At 38.4% G+C, this 16262-nt stretch overlaps 1 protein-coding gene across 1 annotated transcript in view; it reads left to right on the forward strand.

Annotated features, from left to right (window-relative positions):
- Positions 1–15529: 15529 nt before the first annotated feature.
- Positions 15530–16262, forward strand: part of ZEB1 (zinc finger E-box binding homeobox 1) — a 31733-nt gene continuing 31000 nt past the window's right edge. Inside the window, exon 1 of the mRNA XM_009647026.2 lies at positions 15530–15577. Coding sequence (XP_009645321.2) covers positions 15568–15577 — 10 coding nt within the window. The 5' untranslated portion in view covers positions 15530–15567. The remainder of the gene's footprint in view (positions 15578–16262) is intronic.

Genomic DNA, 16262 nt, shown 5'->3' on the forward strand with positions numbered 1-16262 from the left:
GGCAAATTTACTGACTCATATTTTCAGGGAGAAAAATTTATTTCACCTCACATGTCTCATGTTGGGCTTTAAAAAAAAAAATCTGTGGGAAGAGGTTTCATAGGAGTGTTTCTCAGTTTTACCAGACCGTAACAGATGTCTCAAGCTTTTACACAGTGTCCTTAACCAAAGGTTCATCTTAATAGTTCTCTTGCCTAACAGTCCAGGAGTTGAGAAAAGTTGTTGATCAGACTTTGGATCCCAAGAGCAGTACAGATGTATTTGGCTATTTCTGCTATATACCATGATATTTTCAACTATTTCATTAGACTTTTTACCAGGCAGTGCTTCATACTGGCTGTAGCACTTTTCAGTGCTGTACTCTCTGCTGGGAAGGAAAGGCTGTTAAGACGTGGAGTCTTTCCATACAGTCCTCAGTACAGTGGAAGTGGATCTTTTTCCCAGTGGTCCTGCCTTTCCCAGAAGTGCTATTCCCTGACGGTTACCTTGCAGAGTTGTGGGTTTTTTCTTTGTAAACATGACTCATCTCATCCTTCCACCTTCCTTTTAGCCATTTGTCTCTCATGGGCAGATTGATTTCCTATTCAGTGGCTTTTTCACAGTAATCGCCTGCTCACTGACTGTGTTCGTGTCATCATCCTCAATAGACCTCCCTACGCCTCCCTTTCTCTAATGGCATCACGGCTTTCAAAGAAGTCCGTTCACCTGCAGGAGTAGTCAGGGGTTGACTTAGCCCCTTCCCTGATCCTGATTGTTTTAGGAGATGATGATCATTTTAGTTACACTTGTAACCACAAAGATGTCTCACCTATTTTTAGGAGAAACAGAAGATTAGATAGATGTTAAAAATGGATGTGGGTATCTCTTTGGAAAAATAATCAGAGATTGAAAAACACATTTCTCATTTCAGAAGTTCCAAAAGTCAGATCTGATCACTCTGTAATGCTTCATTCATCTTCAAATTCTACCTTCCCTTGTTCTTTTTCCCCTAGGAAATAAAGGCTTGTAAACCTAGAGATGTTTAATATTGGAGATATTAACAGCCAACTATCCATTATTAAGATTCACAAATGGAGTAACTAGGTTAAAATGTTTTATATCTATTAGCATTATTGTTATTGCTGTTATTCCTTTCTGTAGCATGGCAGTGAATTGCAGTTGGACTGATCTGATAAAGCACATAAGATTCTTAAAAATTAAAATCTGCGATAGAAATACTGTATATAAAATTAAAGGATTACTTATGTTAAAATAGTTACAGGTAACACTATGCCTTTGCTATCTTCAGTATCTCTCTGACTTGTAATTTTAACCAGATAGCTCTTGGCAAATTTCTAAGAGAGTGTCTGTGAAGCAGTAAAAAACAATTCACAAGGTATTTGAAAGTTTTTCTCCCTTTTTAGAAGTTCTGTCTCTTCATAAGAGGCCAGGTACAGTAAGCTTGAAAATCATTTGCCTCCTAAACAAAACGTTTTTGTTTTTAAGCCAAACACTCCCATGGTGGTTTATTAGTGCTCAGCTGGTTTTGCAGTCGCCTTCAGAAAGAGAAAGGCTCCGTCTGGGAGCGACTGACAGATGCTTCTTACCGTCCTCCTCAGTATTCATCTGCAACCAGGCATGTCTTCGTTATCCTTTTACTGTCTTTTGCATTTATTTACAAAAAGCTGGCAACATTAAATTTAAGAATGCCTGTAATGCATGTCAGGTCATTTATATGAATAAATATGGGGGTGGGTATTTTCTCCTTTTTTTTGGAAACCGGTCCCTTTATTTAAGCTACCCCGTAGTTGATCCTTTATTGGATTCTTCTTTATCACTGTTCATTCACCTTACATATGAATTTCAATGTCAAATGGAACTCATAAGCTCTTTTAAATTAAAGTCTCAAAATGTTTAACTTCATCCTTGTGTAGACAGTGATAATTTGGAGGTCTTGGGCTAAACTGAGTACAATTATTTGTCACCATTAACAAGTCTTGGAACACACCTGCTGTACAGTAAATTCCAGTATCATAGTTAAAATCTCACAGTTGTCTTTTATGGACTGATATTTTAAATGTTCTTCATTTGCTGGCTTCTTCTTTGAAGTATTTATTTGTTGGGAACCTTTTACAAGCTTTACTGTGCCGTGTGTTGATCCTGTACAAACATGAGCGCATGCTTTCTTGGAAATTCAGTGTATCGTGTAGCTGCATACTATAAAAAGTAATTATGAATATTGAAGAAAGGTTTTAGCATTAGTTTATTAGCTACTATTCATTCAGCTCATATTGCAGTAATGTTACACTAACTGAAGAAAGTCAAAAAGCTCGTTTCTCACTTCTCCTATGTCAGGCCAACACTTCATTTGCCGTCCATATAATAATTATAGATAATTTTCAGTCTCTCTTTTATATTAAAAAAAAAAAAGGCATCAACAAAGTAGTGAAAGATAGAAATATTTTTCCTTCTGGAGTTTTTTGTGATGGGAAAATCTGAAATAGTTAAAGGAATAATTCACTTTGGAGTTTATAAAGAAACAAATGTGAGGCTGAATGAAGCAAAGCAGCTGAGGGAGCTTCTCCAGAGGACAGTGGACAGAACGGCTTTTTCTGAAACCCCACCGCACTACAGAACCAATCACTGTAGTTCTGTTCGGTAAGGAAAGCTATTTCTCTTCTCGTTGGAAAAATGCTTTCTTGGTTGTTGCTTCTTTAAACTAGATAAATTCTTTAAATTGGGCAAAATTAGATTAAAATGTTGGAAATCCTTGCCCTTGTGGCAGTTATAGCCTCTTCTTCTTATGCTGGGTTTGAGAGTTCCACACCTGTCTCAAGGGAGGTAGATTTTTCATTGATCATTATTCAAATTTTCAGTAGCTGATGGGAGTTCCAGTTGCTGGTAGGATTCAGAAATAGGAGAGTGAATTGGAATCAGTGCAGCATAAGGCATAAAGGCATGGGTTGCCATTCGGGAAGTGACAATGCTGGGGAAGGGAAGCAGGGAATGGCGGGAGCCCGGCCTGGTGCGTGCCAGCGGCACTCAGGGCGGCCAAGCAGGCGGGTGACAGACGCCTGGGCCAGCTCCATTTCTCTGCAATTCGCTCATACAGTGCTTAGGTGTAAAGAATTGAGCTTGTCAGATGACAGAGAGAGCATAGAGTCTATGTGACAATGTGTTTTGTGCTATCTATAGATGCATATAGCTGTTGGGAGAGGGGAAGGGGTGCGCTCGATTCAGCCGCAAGAAGCAGCGATGAGGAGTCCAGGCAGCAGAACTGCACGCTCTCCTGTGGCGTGCTTTTTTCAGTATCTACATATTGAATTAGGCGAGTGGTTCCAAAAAATGCTTTACTAGGGATCATGTATACACTTGGTATTTTCAGTAGTCAGTTAGCTTTAAGACTGTAAGATCTTTTTTTTTTTCCTTAATAATAGCATTTTCTGCTACATAAGTTCAGGCAGAGATGATATCATGTCATCATGTTACGTCTGCTCTGAAGAAGTTCCCGGCTTTGCAAGCTACTTTCTTATTCATTAAGACTGTTTGGATAGATGGACTATCATTCTTCAAGTTTCTCTGGATGTTATCTCCTTTTTTAAGAAAAACAGTCTGAAATAGTTTGCTAGTACAGCTATTAGTGTGCTAGTTCATCTAAACAGTTTATATTGAGATGTGAATGAGATTTTTTTTTTTAATTTAAGCTAGTGCCTACATTTAATATTTCTTTGTGTTAGAGTGCGTTTGTGAGTGTATTTCAACAAGAGGCTCTGCTGGCTTTTCCTCTCCATCCCTGCAGCACTTTCTCAGTGCTGGGTGAGTCTTCGACTCTCTCTGATGGGGAGCAGCTGTAGTGTCCCAGGGGCTCGTGGCGTTCTCTTCTCATACCTTCTTTGTGAACCTGACTTCTCTTGAAGCATGGGCTAACTATGTCTGTGAAATATTGTAATGGCTAGCTGAGGGTTATGCTTCGGCGTGGGGGCTGAAGAGCTGGTTTGTCCGGTTCTTGGTCCAGAACTCTGGGTATGATTGCCTTTGCAGGTAGGTTCAGTAGCTATGTGTGAACAATTCGTGTATAGGAATGGAACAGTGCAAATCCAGAGTACCCTTTTAAAGAAGTTAACAACCCTGCCTTTGGAAGCATCTATCGTAAATTCCTTGATCTTCAGAGAAAAGTAAGATCTTGCTGAAGTGTGCTGTGCACTACTTTCACAGCCTTTTGAAGCGAAGAGGTTAGTATGGCAAAACGTGTTTATTTCCTTATTGCAATGTCAGAAATACCCATTAGGTTTCATTCTGCTTTGTATAAATATACAAAGTTTTATTTAAATGTGTAAAAATTCACTAAAATATAATTTCCCGTTGTCATTTTAGCAACATATATTATCCTTATGGAATGCATCTTTTGAAAATTAAACTTTTCCTTGAGCTTTGTACTTCCATTTAAACAGGATAAATGAGACCTTTCATAATCTCATGTATCCACCTGTTTAAATAGAACACCAGGGAATGTCTACCCTTGAAATCCAGTAAAACGCTGTAAATCCATTGCATATTTTTGATGGTCTCTTTATTCATGCTCCTACGCTGCAGTAGGTTTCTGGGAATGATAGCTGTTCATTATCCTGCAAAATGAGCAAGCTACACTTAGAATTTAGGTGGTACTTTATTTCCCACTTCACACGAATAAATTATATAAATGGTGTTTGATTTAATATTTTAAAAGAATTGAAAATCAGTAATGTGAAAAATCTGTAATGTATTGAGTATTATAAAAATATTGTAGATGATTAAAAACTGGAGAGACTTGGAACTTGTCATACCACTCCCAGACAGTAATTTTCTACTACCAGTGTTTTGGTTGATTAGCTGTGAATATAAATGCAAAAAATTATGTGCATGTCATATATGAATATGCGTAATAAACTCGTGTTATTCAAGATTCAAAGCTACATGAAGCAAACCAGATCATCCAAATTACATACTAAAACTGTGTTCACCTGCATTTTGGTATTCTAACATCTCTTTGTAATCTTTATTTTCATGAAAAGTGAATTGGGAATGTTTGAGGTTCTGATAATAACATATAATCTCTACAAATTAGTTATACTGAATCCAAAAGTCAGGACCTGTATTTTGAAAACTGAAACCTTAGAACACCATTAAAATGCTGTTCTGTTATTATGTGAAATCAGAGTGAAGCCAAAATGTAGCTTGTCAACTTAAAAGACAATTAAAAAGAAAGGCCTTTCTCCTGTGTCGTAAGCAGGGGACAGCCAGGGGAATTAACTTGAACACTCAAGTGTTTAAACTTGTAGTCAGAGTAAGTAGCTGACCATTATGCATTTGACTAACTAGCTCCTTTCAAGAGGTATATTTAAGAAATTACTTAAAGGTGAGAAAATGTTGTGAAATGTGAAATAAAAATAAAATTACACTTTCTAATTTTTTTTATAATTTATTAGTTTAGTTTATATTTATACAGTATCTCTTCAAAGTTGCATAATTTATCATTCTGTTAATTTAGGAATGCGTAAAGAAAAATCTCAGGGTTTCATAAGACGTGTGATTCATTACAGTGCTGTCTCTACCATGTATATAATTTTCTTAATGCTGAAGACTTTTCTAACAGCACTTTATGATAGTCATAAAACTTTGGAGGCAAGAAAGAATTACTGTAATAGGTTACTCTTGTATATAAAACATTGCACTTGGAGTATCATTCTTCTGCATTCTATCTAAGAGGATCTGCAAACTTTATAAGCCAAACTGGTATCATTGTATTACAGTCTTTTTATTATCTGTGAAATAAATATTTACTGTACATAAACCAAGGAGATGGTGTTATATGAAATCACCAGTCTTATGAAATAGAATCATAGAATCATTTAGGTTGGAAAAGATCTTTAAGATCATCAAGTCCAACTGTTAACCTAACACTGCCAAGTCCACCACTAAACCATGGCCCTAAGCACCTCATCTACCCATCTTTTAAATACCTCCAGGGATGGGCACTCAACCGCTTCCCTGGGCAGCCCATTCCGATGCTTGACAACCCTTTCTGTGAAGAAATTTTTCCTAATGTCTAACCTAATAGACATATATAATAGAAATACATAATACACATCTCTGTAAACACGTTAGCTATGTCTTCCTGAAGAATTAACCTGGCTTAATGATACCTGAATTAATGGCACAAAATTCAGGCCAATTCAGGCACAAGGCTCTGTAAGAGGGGATACCCATTCAGGAGTAGAATTATTTCACACAGTGATTGAGTTAGCACCATGGAGTGATTCTGGTTACAACTGATCATTTGTACTAACCTGAGTTTTTGTGTATAATGCTAGAACACAGCTGTCCATTTTTTAAGTATGGATTAAGGTGATTACCAAACCGTAATTCAGATTGAGTCTTTAATGGGGATAAATCTAAAGCAACCGTATTACTGTTGTATTCAATTTATGCTACAGTTATGAACAGAAATAGGATATTGTGCTATTTTAGCAAGTTTGTCAGTATGAGGGAACGTGTATTGAATTTTGAAGCATACTACTATGGTGTGTGTCCGTGTTATGCCTTTATATCTCTTACAATGAGTATCTCCCATCTTGCTGCAATCAAATAAATTCCTGTAACTGACCACATTCTCCCAGATGATTGGTAGCCATTGGTACCTAGTAGCCATACCCATTGGTACCTTGTAGCAATTAATGAGACAGTTTACTGTGGTTCATCTTAAACTTGGTGACATTTATCTGTGTGCAAGGGTTAATTTTTACTGTGGTAATCTATTTCGAAAAATCTGTCTCTGAGAAAGTAATTAATGATCTTGCCTTTTAAATACTTCTCTCAGCTGACTTTTTTTTGTATGTGAGAAGTTTTATAAAGGAAAAAATGTCAAGCATCTGGAGTAGGAACTGTGTAGAAACAATGTGGTCATCTTATAAATAGAGCATTTGAACATAGAGCAGAGTGGTACGGTCACCAGTGGACAGATAATTTCTGAAGAGTAAAACAGGCTATGTAACCCATGGAAATACTTCTTCCTCTCAGCCTCTCAGTTTAGTTTACTGTTTCCAGTTGTTCAGTAATTGGAGGTACTAAAAGATGAAAGCTTCTCAGATATTTATGTATCTCATGCTTAATTTTAATGATCACCGTGCTCAGTTGTCTCGGAGGCTGTAAACCATTGCGGCCGTCAGCCTGTACTTGCCCGTGAGGGACACCGGTCGGATGTGTAGATTGGTTTTTCCAGTCTTCTGAGTAAAATGATAGACTATAAAACTAATACTGGTGACAGAAATGCAAACTTACCTGGGATGAAATAGAACATAAGGGAAATGTTTCTACTTTTTGCCTCTGACCTGGAGCAGAGAATGACTAGGTCGTTGCTGCCTACTCAGAATTGGTCCCCACAGTATATTCTTAGAAAATTCAAATTTTTTTAAAATCATAAACATCAGGATTTTATCTATTTTATATTTATGTCAGTATAATTTTATGGGAAAATTATGCATGTTCTTTAGGAGAAAAATGGGCAGAGATTTAGTCAAATGTTCCTGCCTGTACATTACATGGCTACCCCTACCTCATATTTGATACTTATTTTGTCCACATGCATTTACAAACATAAATACTTGTTAAAACTTCCATGTTGTGTGGGAGAGGTTTTGTTACCTATGAGTGAACGCTTTTCTGCATTTTGTGAGGCTACCTGAGGGACAGCGTTTAGTGTGGGGGAGCTGTGAGAGAAAAGAATGAATCAAGGTATGGCTTCTCCCCTGCCGAATGTTTAAAGCTGTAATGAAACTATTGAAATTACTTTTTCCAGTAGATTAAAAAAAAATGCTGGGAGGGGATATGGTTCTTTCTATTCACTACTCTATAAGTGTTTGTCAGTACTTTCTTAAAGTATTAAACTTACTTTAAGTTCTTGTAAAACTTGCTGACAGCAGCAGTTGTCATGGAATTACACAAATGGAGTTACCTTCTCATTTGTAGAAAGCTCTGCAGTGTTGGCTTGTACAATGGTGATAACAGGCACAGGGTACAGTTAATTTTCTCATATACCTTTGGCTGTCTTGTTTCTGAATGTTAATTTTTTTTCTTACGGGACCATTTTTAGTATTTCCAAACCTATAAGCAGCTTGTAATAATACCATTTTTCATATTTTGCAGCCACTGAGAATTTTTGTATTTGCATGTAGAATTTGCATCAATCCAGAGGCTAGAAGGAGAGACTATTCAGACAATAGTTAGCTTTTTCATTAGAAAAAGGACCATCATTTGCAACTCCAATAGACAAATTACCATTGCAGGTCCCTCTGTCTCACTGTAAGACTGAAAGCCTTCGTTTTGCAAAGCTATAAACCTTCCATTTTTAGAACAGGAGAGCTGCAGCGTAATGAAGTCTCAAAGCAGCGTGCTGAAAATTACATTTCTTAAGTTACTTTTCTGAAGTAGCCCTAGTAAGTGAAGTATTTAAAAATCAGATTATGTTTATATGATGATATAGGTATACATATCTAGATATATATTTCCAAATCTAATTTTAGGCTATCAAACCTGAAAATATATATGTAAGTATCTATATGTATCTATAAATACATAAACATGTGTTCCTGTATTTTAAAATTATTATTGGACTAAGACTAAATACTTGAAATACTTGTCTGTGTACCCCCTACTTCTCCTCTCTGGACTCATGTCAATTCTGCATGCAAATGAGTTCTCATATGGGTATGGAGTTAATTTTAAAGTTGTTTCCTGCCCTTATAAGTTCTATAAATTTTTAACATGTAGCACTACAGCATCTGGAGAGCCATTCAAAGTGACACGCAGTTGGAGTCTAGTGTTTCTAGGAAAAGCTTATATAGTATCCCAGTGTACAACTGCTGGGATTGTATTGCTCAGGTGATGGACAGTTAAAACAATAAGGTTTTGAGCTGCCTCACAAACAAGGCAGCTCTTGAGCTGCCTCAAGAGCTCCCACTTGGTCACCCAACGGTCCTCTGTACTAAGGCCTCTTGTTGAGAGGTCTGCCTGTGTAGTTTTGGTGATCCTTTCTTATGAGTGTGAAACCAGTGTCCCCAGTTCAGTTTGTCATCTGCGATCTCAGGACTTACCTAAACACATAGGGCTGCTGTGGTCTGGTCACCTTACTAGATGGTTCTTGGTAATGTTTAGAGTTGATGCCAGTCAGCACTGCAGTTAGGAACAACCATTCCTATCATCTTAAGATATTTCAAGTGAGTGGAAGAAAAGGTTTTCATTCAAGAAGCAACCCAAAGGGAGGAGGTGGTAACTGCTCTCTTCTACTGGCCTATATGTACTGCACATGGCAACTTGTTACCAGGCCTAGAGCTCCATTGCCATTCACTCATCTTTAACTCCGCGCTGCAGTGCAGCATGATTTGGGCACTCACTGGCATCCATGTCTTCTGCGCCATCATTCTTCTGTCTCCCAAAGGTCCTTTTCAAGCTTTCCTATGTTGCTATTGAAGCTTCTCTGTCAGGATGTTGTTAGCAGTACAGATCCAGACTCTTTTTGAGGAGTATGGGATTCAGTCCATAGAAGTTGTCACACAACCCCATCCACTTCCATCTCTAACAGACAGTGGTTACTGGTTCTGGCTGGCATCTGTCACCACAAGCTTTGCTGTCTGGAAAGACCACATACAACATTCCTTTTAATTGCTGGTATGTCCTGCACTCAGGAGTCTGTCAAGTATTTGATCCCTTCAAAAAGTAAGTTGTGAAAGGGAGTATATGGCCTGGTTGCTTGTAGGAAGGAGGAACGGGGCAGATGGCCCAAGAGGTCCCTCCCTTCTAGAGGTTGAGATTTTGGTGCCAGTCACATTTAATCATTTTTATAATGGAGTGAGCAATGGAAAGTTTTATCCTTAAAATTCTGCAGGCAAGAAGCATGTATCCCTTCCGTGGGTGTTTGGCTGCAGGTGCACATGTTTCAGTGTCTTAATTCAGGTCAGGACTGTGTGTTTGAAGTGAATCTCCTGGTTGTTCTCACTCACTGTGCTTTGGCTTGGGAGCATGCCTTTTCTTTATATGAAATGAGAAGATAGGCTCTGGAAACGCTCTGAAGTGTGTTGCTGCCACTAATGAAAATTTACTCCAGAAGACCAGACTAGTTAAGAAACCACCTGACACACAGTGTGAACATTGGGTCCTCAGTGTCAGCAGTTCCACCGTGGATTTCGGCTCCTTGTCCACCACCCTGCCTGCTAGTGTGGGTACAAGCTCACTGTCCTGGCTATCAGAACCAGCGAGTCTTACAAATCCTTTACAGTCAGTGGGACTTGTTTTCAGATCCCTCTCCTGACTTGGTGTTGGGCTCAGCATCTCAGAAATGATACAGAAGTAAAATCTAATGTCTTAGGTATGTAGTTGGAATAGTTTGGGAGGGATGGAGGGAATGTACATATATTCTGCTGCCCAGAACTCATCTTAGTCATAGGCAAAGCAGGTAGTTGGCTTAAGCAGCTGCCTACCAGGAGCAGCCAAAGCAGCAGATTCCCCAGCTGCTCTTTGCCTTTATTCACCTTTGTGGCAGAAGCTCCATGTCTGCCCCACCAGGAAAGCTGGAGCTGGTTCTGCATTTCTAAATAGTACGCTACCAAACTGTCCTGTTCCAATATAATTGTGCATATGGGACTAAGTCAGCCCTAAATTAAACAAATGATCAGATGAACAAAGGAAAGCAGCAAACAATTTAATCACTGAGGCTGGAATATTTGCCAGATTTGCTCCAAGTATCGCTTACGTCATCTCAGATCCTGTGCCAGAGCTGTAGCCATTACCCTAATGCTGGGGAACTGGTCCTGACTTAGATCATCAGGCTTTGCTCCAGACTTTGCCGTATCAATAGGAAAGCTCAACATTGAGGGTCAGTTTGGTTTTAATGTCAAATACTGGTTGATTTTAAAACCATGATTTAAAACTGACAAGCAGAAAATTTGTATTTACACCGTTGGTTTTAATGCATGTTGTGTAAGCCAAGCCAAACTTTGTCTCACTTTCAGTACAGCATTTAGAGCACATTTTAGTATGCAGACCATTCGCAAAACATTTGTTTTAAACGCAAAGTTTCTTTGAGTTGACCAGAAGACCAAATAATCCAGTACATGTGTATTGAGATAATTTATATACCTTAGCGCATATTAAGATTCTTGAATTTTATGGGTTTCATTGTGTCATTCAATCAAAATGTGTGTTAAGCTGCATTCGACTGGGCATTAGTATTCAGTTAAGAGGTGTAAAAACATTTTGAAAGAGATTTTTATTAGCTAAACAAAATTATCAGAAATGTGCTCGGTACATGTAAATATTTAGACTTACATTTTTACAACTATTCATATATTTATATAAACACACGTGGGAGATGTAGGTTTGATCCCTTCAGGCAGAGAAGGGACTGAATCCAGTTCTGCTTTCCCTGTGTGAGCACATTCACATGTGTATGTGTCTAAATAAACAGCGGGTCAGCCTTTCATATATAAAATATGGCTCTATTCTGCATAGTTATAGCATGTATACTGTTCTTAAAAGCAGAATGACTTCTGAAAATTGCAAGTATGGTTTTTAAATTAAATTTTAAATGGATTATTTCAGAAACTAATCTCTGGCAGGGTTTGTTTGTTTGTTTGTTTTTTTCTTGGTTGATTTAATTAAGAGTATAATACAGTTGCCTCACACTTTCCACATAACGAGACCTCATTGTAGTGTATTTTTACTGAGTTCAACAAGCTGCCTAATGTAATGTGTTCTACTATCTCCTCCCCTCCCTCTGTAGCGCTGCTGGCTGTCCCACTACTACGTCCAAGTCTCCTTGCTGCCTGGTGGAAGCTATGGTGTGATTGGGAAGCAGTGAATATTTTCACTACGGCTTGCTTGTACTTATTGGGGAAATGATGACAGTATTCCCAAATAGCCAAGCAGTAGTAAGGCAGATAAAATTCTGGGTAGCTAAAAGTGAAGCAATGTACGTGGAGGGAGGAGCAGGGTCCCGTGATGGGTTCTGGGCTGATTGTTACCATTCAGGAACAGGACTTCTGGGGTTACAGAAAAGAACCTGTCTTGTGTCAGTTTAATTACTTGAAGCACTCAAGAACAGTCCTAGAAAATGACTTGCATTATTAGAAAAGGGCTAGAGAAGAAAACAGCACATTGCTATGCTGCTGTTCTAATCCATGCTGCATGTGCATCCTGCATGCTGGGTGCAGTTCCAGGTTGTCATCTCTCCCCGCTGTAAACACCGTGATGCAGCAGAACAGAAGGTCCAGAGAGGTGCAGCAAAAATGATCAGTTGAACAACTTCTGTGTGAGTAACAAGCAGACAAGGACTCTTCACGTTGAAAGGGAGGGCTGTGCGATGGAGCATACAAAATCACGAGCAGCATGGAGGACACAAGCAGGGAGGATTTCGGGGACAACCATCAGTGCAGAGCAGGTTCAAAATCAACAGAAGAAACTTACTCTTCCCACAACACAGAGCTGTGAAACTGCTTGCCTCAGAATAATGTGGATGCCAAAATTTCCATGAATTCAAAAAGTAACCAGACAAATCCACAGAAAATGAGGCTATTAGGTATGAAGACAACGTGTCTTATTTGGAAATTCCAGGAGCCAAAAAACTACTGGAAACAGGCAGAGAATTTTAGGAGAAGCATCAACATAGGCCTTCCCTTTTCTTAAGCTCTTCCCTGTGTTTCTACTTCAGATGGTGACATGGTTCTATATATATTATTGCATGGAAGGTAGTTATTAATTTCAAAAGTATATATTAAATTGAGAGGAAAAATACAAAAAGAACATAAAGGTCTAACTTTACTGAAGATACTGGGCAGCTTATCAGTGGAGAGGCAAAAGTATGGCATTTCATTCAGGAGTAGTATTGAAATGAATAGTATACCCTAAAATCTAAATACAAAATACTGAATGCTAAATTGTCAGGTTTCTACCTTTGCAATGTATGTTGCTTAAAATATTTTTAAGGCTAGAGCAAAATGATGTATAAGTGCAGTTTTTCAGTTGAGCTGGTGGTGAGTAAATGGTTTCTAAGAGATGATTGTAGGCTGTCAGAGCAGACATCCATGCACCAAGAATGCAGTTCACAGAGCACAGGAGTTGTTCCAATTTGTAGAATCAAAGGTTTCTTTTCTAACAGCACTCATGAATAAGCTTTCAAATTTTTTTTAGAACTTGGAAGAGCTTTTAGAAGTAGGATTCCTAAAAGATCAGAATCCCTCACAGCTGTTCTTGATCTCCAGCCTTGTCAGTGTTGAGATACTGAGCCCACATAACTCAAATGTGTTTTCAACATGTATCCAACATCTTAAAAAATTCAAGGGTGCTTGTGTTAACTCACAAATTCCTAAAAGTTTATTTTTTCTGTAGAAGTAGGTAGGGTTTTGGATTAAGTATGGAAAGGTGTAAAAGAGGCAGGTAGTAAGAAAGTCGGACCAGACTCTCTACATAAAAGACAGTGACCACTGGCAAGTATTGAGGAAAAGACTGTAACAGATCAGGTTCAAAGCATCCTTCCCTCTGTACACTTCCAGATCCTGGTAATATATATTTGAGATTATAGGTTAGTTCTCTTGAAGCCTGTCCTCTTGTTAGTGCAGTTTTGTGCTGTTGCCGCCTGATCTCAAATTACTCTGATACATATTCCACCACATACTTTTTTTCTTGATGAGTAAATTCTGATAAGAATTTGAGTGACATGAACCTGATTGGGTCATTCTTCGTGTTGGGAGTGGCATCTTTCATGTCATCTAATGATTCTGAAGGCAGCTCTGGATGGGGGAGTGGCGTGCAGGTACCCACTGCCAGGTTCTTGAGAAGCGTTCCTTCTACTGCCACCCAGGTCCCTCACCTTTTGGGGATTCTCCCATTATAGTATATGCTATAGAAATAGTGAGTCTTTCATGACCACAATACTAGTGCTCACCTGAAATTTCCTGGGTTCATTGGTTTTAAATCAGAGAACTAAAGATTCTTTTCCTTTTAAACACGGTGTTTGAATTTGACAAGACATATGTATCATGGTTTCCTAGCTGTATTCAACCAGCAAAATAATATATTTCTCTGTTTTAGCTCTTTAATCACTAATTCCATTTGAACATATTTCTTCTTTAATTAAAATTGCCCAACATCATACATCATCTCTGCATTTAGAACTGTAAAAATCCAGAATGCAAAGTTCATTTTCTGCAATTCATTTTGCAGTCATTTACTCTTAGAGGAATGAAAGCTTCAACTACAGATACTCATTTATTCTTTAAGAATCAGGATACTGTAGCAAGAAAGTGATGAGCAGGAAAAGAAGTCGTGGTTTAGAACATATATTTTTCATGTATTGTTTTTTAATGAATATTTCATCTTTATTTCAGAAGATATGTAGTAATGATATAAAAAATCATTTTTATTAAATAAATATTTTGTCTTCAGTGTCATTTGTAATGCATATGTTGAAAATGAGGCCTTCTTTCCTGCTCGTCTGTGAAAGTAAAGCTGAAATTAATAATGAAACTGTTTAATATAGTAACGTACATTTTTATGCTAAGGTTACCTACTATACACTGGACACAATAGGTGTGTATTTCTGTTATACATCAGATGTGCTTGTCTGGTGACCTGTTTTCAGAGGCTTACAGCCATGGTTCATGATCTGAGTCAGACAGACTTAGCTTTTACGGTTGAAGATAAGATTGCCTTCAGTGGCCTGCTGCTTCTCCCCTGCTGCTGGTGCCCGTCCCTGGAGCGGTGGTGGCCGAGGGTGATGTAACCTCTCTCTCCGTCCTTGCTTTTCACGGAGCAGTGTCTCATCATGGAGACATTGATTGCTGTTTGTGCCAGTTTTCTGTGATCCAGGCTGAATTTTTTTGTTAAGGTAGTCGCTGCTTTTAAATGACGTTAACTAAAAGTAGATATTACTGAAGTTTGAAATATTTGTAGTTAATTCATTGGAAAGCCGTTCTTCTAAGCAAGGTCTTACATGTGTTTTTTATTTTCTGCATGGAATATTTGGCCAAATTAGAAGCCCGTTGAAGTCATCATTTATGTATATTCAATTGAATTTCTTTTAGAGGTCGTAAGCAGTAGTCTCTACATATTGCTTCTGTATTGAGTATACTTCAATCTCTGTCCAAAAAGGTTTAATTAAATTTATTCCTCACAACTTCAGCAGTTACTGTGGTGGCAAGCATCATGTGAGACTCGTGAGCTTGTTGTCTACTTCTTTCAGCGGTGGCTATTCTGTGGAAAAATCAAGGACAAGAGGAGATGTGCAGATAGGGAAATGTGCAGATAGGGAAAGTCTAAATTTGGCTCTAGGATTGAACTGGAGAAGGGAGAAGGGGAGGATGGTCACGCCTGGAGTTAGATGCTGGGTGCTGTAGTTCCAGGGTTTCTTTAATATCTTCAAAGAGCTGTGAAATGTGTAGCCAAAACATGTCTGAAGCAAATGAAGACAGCAGCCCGCTACTACCACCCCTTAGTCTCGTGGGGCACCAGGAGCAGATCTGCATTGCTAAAGCTAAGCTTTGCAGCCATGAAGGCATCAGTATGGTACAAGGTAATGGGATTTTAATTAGCTAAATATACAGTAAATTACAGGGATTGATTGTTTTTTAACCATCGTTTCTATTAATTCTTTGAAATCAAACAATAGACTTTGAAAGTTGAGCATTCAAAAAAAGTTGGAAAATGTCAGAATGAAGATTGTTCAGACTATTTTAATTTGTCCCTTGCATGTATGCATAATGATAAGATCTTTAATTATGTGATCACATAATTTTTTCACAGGAGGAATGGTGCCCAGAGAATGAATCAGGGGTGTTTATTAAAGGAAGCTGTTGCCTCCAGAACCCTTGCTTTAATTGCTGGAAAGCGTGGTAATTTAAGTAGAGGGACGCAGGAATCAAAAGCGTGCTCTCTGAGGCATTTGAAAGCTCCACTGAAAGACTGGATTTTGTTCTCTCAAGGAGTTTTTATGCGATTCTGGAAGGTCACTTATTTTGGAGGTGATCTCTATGTTCCTAGTTGCTGTGGCACGCAGGCTGAGGTACCTGGGCACTGAGCACAGCTGCATTTGGAATGAACACAAGTGTGCTTTGAATATATAAAATGCTGTAAAAATGTAAAGTCCTCTGAAAAGTAAGGCCTGAAATGCCTTACACTGACGTGGCAATGCCAGGATTGCCGAAAGAATCCTCTGGGGTTTAAGTAGCCAGTTTCTTCTCTGTAAGAAGGAGATAGCA

Source organism: Egretta garzetta, unplaced genomic scaffold (assembly GCF_000687185.1).
Source record: "Egretta garzetta isolate BGI_Z169 unplaced genomic scaffold, ASM68718v1 scaffold369, whole genome shotgun sequence".
NCBI classification, from domain to species: domain Eukaryota; kingdom Metazoa; phylum Chordata; class Aves; order Pelecaniformes; family Ardeidae; genus Egretta; species Egretta garzetta.